Source organism: Arachis ipaensis, chromosome B04, assembly GCF_000816755.2.
Source record: "Arachis ipaensis cultivar K30076 chromosome B04, Araip1.1, whole genome shotgun sequence".
NCBI classification, from domain to species: domain Eukaryota; kingdom Viridiplantae; phylum Streptophyta; class Magnoliopsida; order Fabales; family Fabaceae; genus Arachis; species Arachis ipaensis.
The window spans coordinates 73779745-73793565 of NC_029788.2; the positions used below are offsets into that span (position 1 = coordinate 73779745).

General features: G+C 37.1%; 2 protein-coding genes and 1 long non-coding RNA gene across 3 annotated transcripts; all 3 read left to right on the forward strand.

Annotated features, from left to right (window-relative positions):
• On the forward strand, positions 6916-9037 carry LOC110271514 (calcium-dependent protein kinase 10-like). The gene is made up of 7 exons (XM_021122464.1): positions 6916-7191; positions 7346-7363; positions 7498-7611; positions 7916-8068; positions 8315-8430; positions 8533-8562; positions 8924-9037. The coding sequence occupies exons 3-7, from the start codon at positions 7557-7559 to the stop codon at positions 9035-9037; spliced, it is 468 nt and encodes a 155-aa protein (XP_020978123.1). The 5' UTR covers positions 6916-7191; positions 7346-7363; positions 7498-7556.
• LOC110270670 (probable LRR receptor-like serine/threonine-protein kinase At2g23950) lies at positions 10248-10760 on the forward strand. Its single transcript, XM_021120180.1, has 2 exons — positions 10248-10328; positions 10395-10760. Exons 1-2 carry the CDS (start codon positions 10259-10261, stop codon positions 10739-10741), a joined length of 417 nt encoding a protein of 138 aa, XP_020975839.1. The 5' UTR covers positions 10248-10258; the 3' UTR covers positions 10742-10760.
• On the forward strand, positions 12837-13372 carry LOC110270671. Its single transcript, XR_002360313.1, has 2 exons — positions 12837-12887; positions 12983-13372. It is a non-coding gene; the product is annotated as an uncharacterized LOC110270671 (long non-coding RNA).

The following is a 13821-nucleotide window of genomic DNA, read 5'->3' on the forward strand; positions in this document are numbered from 1 at the left end:
GCAAGGATCATTACCCCTTGCCATTCATTGATCAAATGCTTGATCGCCTGTCAGGTAAATCTCATTATTATTTTTTAGATGGTTATACAGGATACTTTCAAATTCATATAGCTCCTGAAGATCAGGAGAAGACCACTTTTACATGTCCCTTTGGAACTTATGCTTATAAGAGAATGCCCTTTGGCTTATGCAATGCACCAGCTACTTTCCAAAGATGCATGATGAGTCTTTTCTCTAATCTTATTGAGAACTGTATGGAGATTTTTATGGATGATTTCAGCATATATGGTGATTTATTTAGCCTTTGCTTGGATAGTTTATCTAGAGTGTTAGACAGATGTGTTAATACAAACCTTGTATTAAATTTTGAAAAATGTCACTTTATGGTCAAACAAGGAATTGTACTAGGACATGTTGTGTCTAATACTGGCATTTCTGTAGATCCAGCAAAGGTGGATGTTATTTTTAGTTTACCTTACCCCTCCTCCGTGAGGAAAGTCCGTTCGTTCCTTGGCCACGCAGGTTTTTACAGGAGATTCATTAAGGACTTCAGTAAGGTAGCATTACCTTTATCCGGATTGCTATAGAAGGAAATTGAGTTCGAGTTCAGTGAGGATTGTATGCAGGCATTTGATAAGCTGAACACCGCCCTGACTCAAGCTCCAATTGTGAGAGGACCAGACTGGAGCCAGCAATTTGAAATCATGTGTGATGCTTCCAACCATGCAGTAGGAGCAGCGCTGGCTCAGCGCGAAGGTAAGGACCCTTTTGTAATTGCTTATGCATCTAAGACTTTAGATGCTGCTCAGTCTAATTATACTACTACTGAAAAAGAGCTTCTTGCTATTGTTTTTGCTCTGGATAAATTCTGAGCCTATTTACTTGGTACTAAGGTAGTAGCGTACTCAGACCATGCAGCTCTAAAATATTTATTAGCTAAAAAGGAGTCCAAACCAAGGCTAATACGTTGGATACTGCTGCTGCAAGAATTTGATTTAGAAATTAAGTATAGGAGTGGTAACCAGAATTTAGTGGCAGACCACTTGAGTCGCCTTGAGCACATTAAGGGTGACTCCACTCCTATAAATGATAATTTCCCATTTGATAACTTACAAGCAGTATCTGAAGTAGTTCCTTGGTATGCACCTGTAGCTAATTATCTAGTTAGCCACACTTTTCCTCCAAATTTTACTAAGCACCAAAGAGACAAGCTGAAAAGCGAGTCCAAATATTATATATAGGATGATCCATATTTATGGAGGTGCGGTGCTAACCAGGTAATTAGACAATGTGTGCCTTAATCAGAATTCCAGTCTATTTTAGAGGCTTGCCACTCATCTGAGAGTGGAGGACATTTTGGCCCTCAAAGAACAGCTAGAAAAATTCTAGACTGTGGATTCTGGTGGCCTACTCTTTTTAAAGATGCTGCTGAATTTTGTAAATCTTGTTCCCCATGCCAAAGGTTTGGTAATATATCCAAGAAGGATGAGATGCCTCAACAGATTATGCTTTTCTGTGAAATTTTTTATGTTTGGGGCATTGCCTTCATGGGTCCATTTCCAAATTCTAACTGTTACTCTTATATACTGTTAGTCGTAGATTATGTTTCTAAATGGGTGGAAGCAATTCCTACCCGCACTGATGATGCTAACACTGTTGTTTCCTTTGTTAGAAACCATATTATCTGTCACCTTGGATCACCACGAGCAATCGTGAGCGATCAAGGCACCCACTTTTGTAACAGGAGACTAACAGGATTACTGAAAAAGCATGGGATAATTCACAAAGTAGCAACAGGTTATCATCCCCAGACCAATGAGCAAGCAGAAGTCTCTAATAGAGAGATTAAACGTATTCTGGAGAAGATAGTAAAACCCCATAGGAAGGACTGGAGTGCCAGGCTACAAGACGCACTCTGGGCATATAGAACAACGTACAAGACACCCATTGGGATGAGCCCCTTCTGCCTGGTATACAGAAAGGCTTGCCACCTCCCCGTAGAGGTGGAACACTAGGCTTTTTGGGCTGTGAAGGAGTGTAACATGAATTTTACGAAAGCCGGTGCTGAAAGAAAGCTGCAACTAGCAGAACTAGAGAACCTCCGCCTAGAAGTATATGACAACTCCAGGCGTTACAAGGAGAAAATGAAGGCTGTCCATGACAAGCACATTAAAAGGAGAGAATTCAGACCAAGGGAGTTAGTTCTTCTCTATAACTCCAGACTGAGGCTCATGCCGAGTAAATTGAGATCAAGATGGGAAGGTCCATACAGAGTAGAAAAGGTAGAGCCATATGGATTTTTCCACCTGCGTCATCCTACTAACTCCAAATTTTTAAAGGTCAATGGACATCGCCTAAAGCTTTATCATGGTGAGAAGATGAAAAATCAAAAGGAACTAGAGATTTTCCTCTTGGAAGACCCACAAAGAAAAGCAGAATGAGCCTAAAGAGCATCCAACTTAAGGACGTAAAAGTAAAGTGCTAGGTGGGAGACAACCAACCATGGTATGATCGTTCCGTTTCAGTCTTAGTTTTATTTTTACTTTATTTTTATGAGGTTAATGACTCTCTTCATCATCCCTGCATATGGCTGCATATAGTTTGCATGAGCATTTTCAATATTCTAAAAAAAGAAAAAAAACACGCACGCGATGCGACAGCGTCGCTAACGCGTCCGCGTCACCAGTGCATTTTGAAGAAAAGAGAATTGGACAGCAAGTCACGCGAAAGCGTGGCTGGAGGTGTGCCTTAGGCACAAACATGTCCACGTGTCCACGTCACCCACGCGGCCGCGTCATTTGGAAAATAAGCCTCCCACGCGTTCGCGTCACCCATGCGAACGCGTGACCTTAAAAATCGACGTAAAAGAGGTGTATGGCAGCAAGTTGCGATGGAGCTGGGCTGGAATGATGCTAGAAGCACCAGCCTCATCACGCGACCGCGTGCCCCACGCGGATGCGTCGTCCTCCAAACATGGACATTCACGCGACCGCGTTAACCACGCGATCGCGTCACTCTAAGTTTTGGCAAAATGAGTTTAACACAGAGAGTTGCGCAAACGCGTCGCTGCCCTCGCGCCAATCGCACATTTCAGGTCACGCGACCGCGTGTTCCATGCGTCCGCGTCACCTGTATTTATCGCACATCACGCGACCGCATGAACCACGCGTCTGCATTACATGCGGTGCACAGAATATCCAGATCAGCCAAAATATCTTATCTTTTCTTCTCCCCAAATCCTTATTTTTCTTTTCCCTTATTATTTCATTCTTCCCCGTTCCCCCTTCCCTACCCACTTTCATTTTTACCTTCTTCTTCCTTATTTTTCACATCCATTATCAAGGTTCTCTTCTCTCTCTTTCTATTTTCATTTTTTTTCCATTATTTTTATTTATTTATGTTTACTTTCTCTTTTTCTTTCATTATCTACATTCTATTTTCTTTTTACTTTTCCTTTTATTCATTTAATTGGAGTTAAAAATTTATTTAGGTCATTATCTTCTTTCATATTTTGCTTGTGAGTTATTATGTATTGTTTGACAATTATATATATATTACTTTTCAAAAGGGTTTCTTGCATGACTAAATTTACTATTTCCAATAACATATTCAACATGCATGCCAAGTGTTTGTGAAAACGCCCGTATGGCATTCCAAATTATTTTTACTTACTACTTTAATGCCTGTTTTTTACAAAACCCTTTTATATTTTATTAATTTAATTTAGTTGTCAATACAAACAAGTTATTAGTTTGAAAGACTTGGTAATCTAACTTGGACATTGATTGCTTGATCTATGCTACTCATGCCCTTGCCGACATGCCAATAAACATCTCGCATTCAATTGCCATCACATGCATTTGTTATATTACCTTTGATGAACTTTTCACATGTAGTCTAGACCATGTGTTAACGACATCCTTCCTTACCGAGCATTGATTACCACTCATAATATTCGCTCCCTTGCTCGAACCCTTCACTTTACACATTACTTTCTCTTCCCTTTTTCAGGATGGCCACCAAGAAAGGAAAAGAGAAAGCTACTCCCAAACCACCAGCAAGGAGAGGAACAAAAAGAGCATTAGTGGTAGAGCCATCTTCAACAGCAGTAAAGCCCTCAACAAAAAGAATCAAGAGGATCATCAAGGTCGACGAAAATGAAAAAGCCTTCCCAACAAAGGACACTGCGTGGTTTCCTATCCGCTACTGTGAGCAGATGTTTTCCATCCTGGCAGAGAGGAATTACAACAATGAATACCTTCTCATCCTCCCAAACCGCATTGCTGAATTTGTTGAGCCACAAATTGAACGAAGACAATGGGGATTCCTACGGAGACAGCCACGGTAGGTTAATCTCTCATGGGTAGTAGAATTCTACTCTAACTTTCATGTGCCAACCATGCAGTCTGTCTATGTCCATCAGAAGCAAGTCCCCATAACTGAAGAGGCCATTCAACAAGCTTTAGATTTTCCCCCTTCTCCAGAAGGATTGGACGCATTCCAAGAAGCCTCACTCAAGCGCCAGACATACCAATTTGACTGGGACACCATTCTCAGAGTTATCGCAGAACCTGGCAGCAGATGGATATACGGATACCATCGATCCCGACCAAAAGGGATATCGGCTTCAGCACTTACCTTGGAAGCTCGAGTATGGGCACATATTTTGTCTCATTACGTCTTTCCGAGCACTCACGAGTCCTTCTTCACTACAGACATGGCTGTTTTACTCTGGTGTATCCTTACAGACCAGCACCTCAATTTACCAAGACACATCCGGAATGCAATGGGACACGTACAAATTACGGGCAACTTACCTTTCCCCGCCTTGGTTTCAGATCTCGTCTCGGCAGCCGGAGTCTCCTACAGAGCTGGGGACACCAAAGTCTTCCTTCCACGGGATGATCAGTACGTCCTTAACGGAAAATATATCAGACCACCAGCAGCCACTACAAGCCAGCCTACCGAACTGGCTGAAGACATTCTTCCTTCAACACCACAAGCACCTACAACAAACCACCTGCTCCATCAGATACTCAAAAGGTTGGATCGGCAAGAACACAAAGCAAAGTTAAGAGAGCGCCGTAACAAGCGCCGATTCACATACCTCAAGGAGCTACTTATGGGAAATTACAAAGACCCAGACACCCCGGACTCCACTTCATTTACCAGCACAGGGAGCTATGACGATCCCGATGGTGGAGATGCTGCTACCCGCCCCACTTTGTTCCCGACAGATGGCACCGAGGACGGTGCAAAGCCTTAAGTGTGGGGAGGTCTGTCAGTACCTGACTTCCGGAGGTAATTTCTTTTCCTTAAAACACCAATAAAATAGGATATTTAGTTAATTTTTCTTTTGTTTAGGATAGAATAGATTGCATAGTAATAGGTTAATTGCATGCATGCTCTACTTGATTGAAAATAATAAGTTTCTTCTAAGACCCTACTTTTTGAAAAAATTTCACTAATTTAAATCAAAACCTTTGTGTAAACTTGTTTGAAGTTGTATTTGTAACATAGTTTAAAAAGCTAAGAACACACAACCTGTGAGATTTGAGCTTAATTACATGGTTACATTATTTAACCATAAATATTTTATTCTTGTGTGTTTACTTCTCTATGATTGTAATCTTATTTTGTTTCATCCTATATGTCCAATATTTAATATGTTATATTCATGCGTATGATTGAGGCCATTATTTGTTTAGCTCACTTATCCCAAATAAGCCTACCCTTTAAATTACCTTTGTCAGCCACTTTGAGCCTTTTTATCCCATTTGTTCTATATTTTACCACATTACTAGTCTTAAGCGGAAAAACAATTAAATATCCCAATTGAATCTTTGGTTAGCTTAATATAGAAATTGTGTGTTAATTAAGTATGGGAAAATTGTGAGAACAAGGGTTAATAAGGGAATGTGTCACGATAAATTAATGAGAATTTGGGTACCTACTCATGTGAAACTAGAAAAGAATTAAAAATCCATCTGCATTGATAAGCTGTGTTTATTTTTCATATAAAAAAATATAGTAATAGTAAATATTTAAATAAATAAGGGGACAAAATTACCCCAATTCTAAGTTAAGTTAAGCTCTAAGATCAATGCATATGTGATGAAAATAAGAAGAAAGTTAATGCATGAGTATGTAATGCAAAGTGAGAAATTTTTGGGTAGCTAGGCATGATTCTAGAGTTATATAGAGTATATGTATGTTAGGTGAGAGCTTAGGTTAATTAAAGATTCAATTTATAGCTCACTTAGCCATATATATATACCCTTACCCTTACCTTAGCCCCATTACAACCTTAAAAAGACCTCATGATGTTTGCATTGGTATGTTAAATATTGTTGATTGGTTAGGTGAAGAACAAATTTTAGAAAGCATGACCAGAGAAGAGTAGAGTGATTACCCTATACACTTGAGAGAATAGAGTGCACATACACCATCAGTGAGGGTTCAGTGCTTAATTCTATGTTCCCTGCTTTCATGGGCTGTCTTCTTACAATGTTACCTGTATTTACTATATGAATTGAGTTAATGAAATCTAATTTATATTTATCTTGAAGAGCTTATTTACTTTTAACCAAGTAGACAATAAGTATATAGTTGCATTTCATGAGTTTTACATTCCCTATTCATTTACTTTATCTCCTTCAACTAAGCATGAGGACATGCTAAGGTTTAAGTGTCACTACAAGAAAAAAGATTTTTAGCGACAAATTTTTAACGGCCATAATATTATTGCCATAATTTCTCCTTTTAAGATTATTTTTTAGTGGCAATTGTATTTTACCGTTAATACTATAAATTTTAACGGCAATTTAAACTATAGCCACTAAAAAAAGCTAAAATTTTAAAAATAATAACAAACTTAAATTGTTAAACCAAAATTATATCCACACTGCGTGCCTCGCCACTCTACCTCACACTAACTACTCTCAGTACTTCATTCCCCACTGAGAACCGCACACCGTTCTTCTCCTTCTTCTTCTCACATCTTCATCATTCCTTTTTCTTCTTCTCCTTCTTTTTATTTCTTCTTCTTCTTCTTCTTCTTCATCATTCCATATTTTTCATCGCTCAAATCTCTTCCAAGTTTTCATCTCAATGTTAATCGCAATTTGAATCATTTCTCGGACAAGCTAGTGCTGATTTTGATTGAAATCTGAATCGCGCTCTAGTCATCAGGTACGCGAGTTCCTTAATCTCCCTCTCAATTCTGATTCCTGTGCTCCCAATTTGTGTTCTATCGCAACCTGGTGTTTTTTCCCAATTCTTTTTGGTACATTATACATTGCTAAAATTCAATTATCACTGTTATTCTGAAATATTTATTTGATAGGATGAATTAGGATTATTAGAATACAAAATTTAGCTTGGTAAATATCTGGTTCCACTTTTATGCTTCGATCTTTGTAAATAGGCAGAACAATTAGACCATTAATTAACCCTGAACACCTCTGACACTTTGACGCGTGCACAGATCTGGAGCAGGAGTTTAGTATTGGGAGTGGTGGTGTTTGCTTTATTCTTCGTATTTGTCTCTACAGACGATGTTGTTATGCTCACCGAAGATAACTTTGAGAAGGAGGTTGGTCAAGACAAATGGTGATTTATTTACTCTTCCTGCTCCTTCTCGTTTTGTCTATCTATGTCTCTCTACTAATCGAGAAATGGTTTATCACTGAGTATCTGAATTTTATGATTAGAAGATCTAGATTTTGATTCTTGTTTTCCATCATTCTAAATACAAGTTGAATCTGGCAACATGCTAAAATGAGTGTGTGTCTTCTTCTAACTTCTAAGTCCGAAAGAAACTCTGTGTGAGGTGTGTATTTGTCTATTTGGAAAGATTTTCATCGCATGTTTTGTTTTTGAGTTTAATTTTGTTTTTATGGGATTTTTTTTGCAGAGACCGAACAAGGGGTTGCATTAGCAATTTTGAGGGCAGTGATTGACTTCAAGAGGGAGCCATGGCCGCAGATATCAGATAGTGCTAAGAGCCTCGTGAGGCAGATGCTGGAGCCTGATCCTAAGAAGCGGTTGACAGCAGAGCAGGTTCTTAGTGAGTCACTCAGTTGTCTTGTATTTGGTTCCAGATATTGGCCCATCCATTTTGTCCCCCAAAATGTTTTAGGGATTTATGTGATAATTGTATAACCCCCCTCTTAAAATTGATTTGCACAACTTCTGTCTTTGGGAGATATTTCTATTTCATTGTGTATTTATGTTAAAAAAGGTTAATTTATTGAGATTCAGTTTAATGTGTATAGAAAGTGATTCAAGATATTTGCTGTCATTATGGTTGCAGAACATTCCTGGCTACAGAATGCAAAGAAAGCTTTAAATGTTCCGTTAGGAGATATTGTGAGGACAAGGCTTAAGCAGTTCTCTGTGATGAATAGATTTAAAAAGAGAGTTCTTCGGGTTAGTAGCATCTATTGTGGTTTATGCATAATGGATGACTTAATATCTATATACTACGTTTTTATTTTGGTGATTTATGTTTTCTTTAAATGAATGCTATAGGTGATTGCTGAACATTTATCTGTTGAAGAGGTAGAAATAATCAAAGATATGTAACTGATTGTTTTTTATACTATTCCTTTGCAGACTCTGCAGAGTTGAATCCAAATGGTGTTACTATTGTTTTGGTTTTGGTTATGATTTTTCTTTTTAAAGGGGAATTATATGTTTAATATTGTAATCTGTATAATAATATATATATTTTTCATATCAAATAAAGTGTAGAGTATGGACTACTATGTGTGCAACTAATAAGAGTGTTCTGGGTCTTTCTTCCAATGTCCTATCCTCCTACTATTATTATGTAAGCAAAATTGGTTCAATTAAGACTTTTTTTCAATTCTATCTTACTATTACTAATTCGTAATTAATCCTTTTTGTTGTCTCCTTTTAGGGCTTGGTCCCACTACCAGGATTAAACAATGAATCTTGGTGCCAAGGGCTAGATGGATTGGCTTCAAGATCTGCTGAATACTACAAGCAAGGTGCTCGATTTGCCAAGTGGTAAGTCATTCTTCTTTTATTCTAAGAAATTTTCTTGGGGATAAGATCTATCGAAATTGAATGTAACTGATTGTTTGCTTTTGTATTGTGAAATTGAATGGGGATAAGATCTATCAATTGACAATTTTTGAGCCATGAAAAATATAAAACTACTTTTGGGAGAGACATGGTTTCATGTGAAGTTAGTTTCTTGCTGTTATGTATTGGGGAGTTTGTGAAATTTGGGTTTGGGACTAATTTGCTCTGTATATAATTTAGGTAGTAACATAATTCAATTCCCATCCTCTTCAGCTAGAGTTTGGTTATGGTCATTGATTACTGATTACTGATTACTGATTACTAATCGAAGCATGATCTCATTTAATATACTGTATGGAAATAGCTGACACTATTAGTAAAAATGAACATTGGGAAAAAAATCTTTCAAATACCTAATTAAATTATTTGTTGTGTAATTATTATTATTATATGTTTTCTGCTTCTTTGAAAGAAATTGCTCTTAGTTAAAACCATTATTTTTGTTGCTGACAGAACTAATAGAGTAACAAAAATAGTCCAATCCAAAAAGAAAACCATACAAACAGTATTGAGCCAAAAAAATATAGAGGGTGAGATATGAGATAAAGGGGTAGAAGCAGTATTTGTGTTTCTCGTAAAGTGAATTTTGACATGATTTGTTACGTTCCAAAGTAGAGTTGACACGTGTGTTTGTGTGAGTTGTAGGCATTAAATAACCATGGTAATTGGGAGTGAGTGATATAGGGATTGAAGAGAGCATGCATTTGCATTGTGAATTAAAAGGAGCACATGGAATTCAACCTTCTCTGCTGATTCCATCTCAATCCAAGCACAAGCAGAAGCAGCTACACCTCTCCCACGTGTTGTGATCTCATTGGTTTGAATAGCGGTAGTGCTCAGCTTGCTTTCTTTACATTTGCATCCCATCATCATCACCCTCAGATCTGAAGCTTTAATTTCACTCCCATCACCATGGCTGAGAAGGTATGTATATCATATCTTATCTTATAGATAATCAATTAATTGAAGTCACTATAGTTTCTAATTGGAGCACATTTATGCATTCAATATAGGTGACTATAATGAAGCTCAAGGTTGACCTTAAATGCCACAAATGCTACAAGAAGGTCAAGAAGGTTCTCGCTAAGTTCCCTCGTCAGTTCTCTTTTCTCTTTTCTTTCTTAACAATTTAGTCTTAGTTGTGCTCATGGTTTTGCTCTTTGAGATCTTTTGGTATAGACATAAACGACAGCACCAGGCCATCCTGTTTATTGGTGGTAGGTAGCACAACATAACAGTTCTATATGGAGAAATAGTTAGTTATGATTTTTGCTCTGCTGCAGAATATAAGGAAGAGGGAATTGTCAGCTTGGGAAATCTCAAGACTTTCACGTTCAGAGAGCTCCAACAGGCAACAGATAGTTTCAGTTCCAAGAACATACTTGGGGCTAGAGGTTTTGGCAATGTTCATAGGGAAAAATTTGCTGGTGACGGCTCTATGGTGGCAGTGAAAAGACTGAAGGATGTCACTGGAAGTTCTGGTGAATCACTGTTTCGAACAGAATTGGAGATGATCAGTTTGGCAGTTCATCGCAATTTACTTCGCTTAATTGAATATTGTGCTACTCCTAATGAAAAGCTTCTGGTTTATCCTTATATGTCTAATGGCAGTGTGGGCATCCAGGCTTAGAGGTAGGTTTATCTCACTACCCCACAAAGCATGTGATCACACAGTGTTTGTTACTATATATTTTAGTAGAACTTAGTTATGTAGTCTTCGTTTTGCATTTAAATCCTGTTATGGTCTTTGATATGCACCTATCACACAGGTTTCATTTTGTTTGATTATTTTGTGATCCAGGACATGGTTGTATTTATGATTCATTGCAACTTGCTCACAAGTGTATACTTAAGAGAAATTTGTATATCAATATTTTGAGTTTAATGAAATATCTCATTTTGTAGTAATTAATTTCAGTATATTTATATTATGCATAATAATAATAATTGATGGCACAAATAATTGGGATTCTAGAAAAAAAAGTAGTTCGTTATTTCTAAGAAAATGAGTATAATATAACTAAAAAAAATCTTAAGATTTTAGCGGCAATAGTAATGGCAACTAAAAGTAAATAACATTACAATTTTAGAATATTTTTAGTAGCCATATAAATTTCCGGTAAAATGAATTTTGGCGGCAATAGTAATGGCCCCTAAAAGTAAATAACATTGTAATTTTGGAATTACTTTTGGTGGCCATATAAATTGCCAAAAAAATGGCCACTAATAGTTATACACTTTTTGCGGCCATTAAAAAGGTCTTTACCGGCAAATGTTATAATTGTCACTAAAACCTTTTAGCGGCGAAGCATAAGAAGGCTAATGTCTAATTGCCGGTAAATGTATTAGCGGCTATTTTTATTGCCGCTAAAAGTAAAATAAATGGCCGCTAAAAGTGATTTTTCTTGTAGTGTGTGGGGAGGTTGATAAACCATTATTTTATGATTTATATTGTGTTTAATTGTGTGGTTTTATCAATTCTTTACCCACTTATTCATATGATAAGCATGTATTTACAACTCCTTCCCAAAATCACTCCATGGTTGAAAACTTGCTTCCTAGAGACTTTCAATTATGTATTTTAATTCTTCTTTATCCCATCCGATGCCGTGATCCGTGTGTTAAGTGTTTCAGGCTTCATAAGGCACGAATGACTTGGAAATTGGAGAGGAGACTTGCAAAAATGGAAGGAACACAAGAAACTAAGGAGATGACCAGCGAGCAATGACGCAAGCGCATGGCCCACGTGAACGCGCGACATGGAGAATTCGCAACGACGCGGACGCGTGCCTGACGTAAACGCGTGGATTGGAGTCTACACGAATGACACGAACACGTGAACCACGCGAACGCGTGACAAGAAAAATCGCTGAATGACGCGAAAGCATAGACAACACATACGCGTGACCTGCGCGATCTGTAGAAATAACAGAATACGCTGGGGGCGATTTCGGGCCGCATTTTAACCCAGTTTTCGGCCCAGAAACACAGACTAAACCTAGGAAACATTCTAAAACTCAAGGAGGCATCCACACACATAGAGATTCATCACATTAGGATTACTCTTAGTTTTAGATCTAAATCTAGATTAGTGTTACATTGATAGTTTATGCTTTTGCTTTGGATTGTGGATGTTGAAGAGCCATTACTTCTGTTGAAGACATTACTTTAGTTTGTTTCTTTACTCCCTTATTTTTAATTAATTACTCATTGACTCTGTTTAGATAATTATGTTGCGTTTTAAATTTATTAATATATGAAGTTATTTTTATTTAATTAATTTAAATTTTCTATTTTATTTTATTTCATTATGTCTTCTCATATTTTTATGATTATTTCTTTCATGTCAATGGAGTAAAATTTCTACTTGACATGGGGTTGATTAAAAGGAGATACTTGAGTTAGAATGTTCAAGTGCTTGGTTGAATTGGACGTTGTTAGCTAATTCCAACTTTACGAAAGATTGCAAGAGATTTTTTAGCCATTCCCATTTCTACTGTTGCCTCAGAGTCTGCTTTTAACACTGGTGGTCGAGTTATACATCCACATCGCAATAAATTGGATTGTGAACTTGTTGAGGCGTTAATTTGCACTCAGCATTGGATACACTCTTCAGGTAAAAGTACTAATAACTCAAATTTTATTTCCTATTAAAGTTCAATTTTATGTTAAATTTAACTCTTGTGAATTGTTGGTTGATATAATATAGGTAAATCAGGGTCGAAAATTCCAATTCCTTGGGACTATGTGATGGAAATGGAGATTTAGGAGTTTAGGTAATTATTTTTTTATTATGTCAAATTCTTATTAAATATATGGTATTGTTTATAATGTATGTTAACATATTCATGTTTGTGTCGTATTTTAACAGAGAACATGGAGTTATTTGTTGGAAGCTGAAGACTTTATTTTATGGCTTTTTTTAACAATGGAAGTTGTATTTTAAAATTTCATTTTATGGACTATGATAATTTGATTTTATATTTCTTTACTTGTAAGTTGTAATCTTGAATTTTGTGTTGTAATTTTCATTTTGTGGACTATGTTAAACTTGATTTTGTGTTGTAATTTTTATTTTGTAGTTTTTTTTATGTTTTTTTTTTAATTTTTTATGGTAATTTTCATATAAATGTTCAATATAAGCAGATGGGGAATGGGACCCGCGGAGAACACGGGTAACGTGGGGAATGGGGATGGGGTAATTATCCCCCATGGCGGGGAATGGGGCGGGGACGGGGACAAAATTTGAGGGCGGGGACGGGGAGCAGGGAGGCATCTCCCGCCTCCGCCCCGCCCCATTGACATCCCTAACCTACTAACAATAGACCTCCCTAAGGGAGAGGACTAGGAATTGAGGGTGAGAGTTAGTTTAATCACCATACTTTTCCTTATTTATTAAGGGGTAACCGAGTGAGAACAACAACCTTTTTACACTATACTACACTTGAGAAGATTCCAACAAGGATAGAAATTCCATTTAATTATTCTCCCAATCAAGGCCTTTTATTCAGAGTATCAATAATTATTCTTAGTTTATTTTTATTGCCTTAATTCACAATTATTTTAATTGCTCATTATCAAACTCAATTTTCTGGGAATTTTCTGATTAATAAATTAGCACTCTCTCCTGCAACTCGTTGGAAGACGACCTGAAACTCATACTCCCAGTATTTTATTTCTAACATTTGTGACAACCCTTTTTTTTTTAAA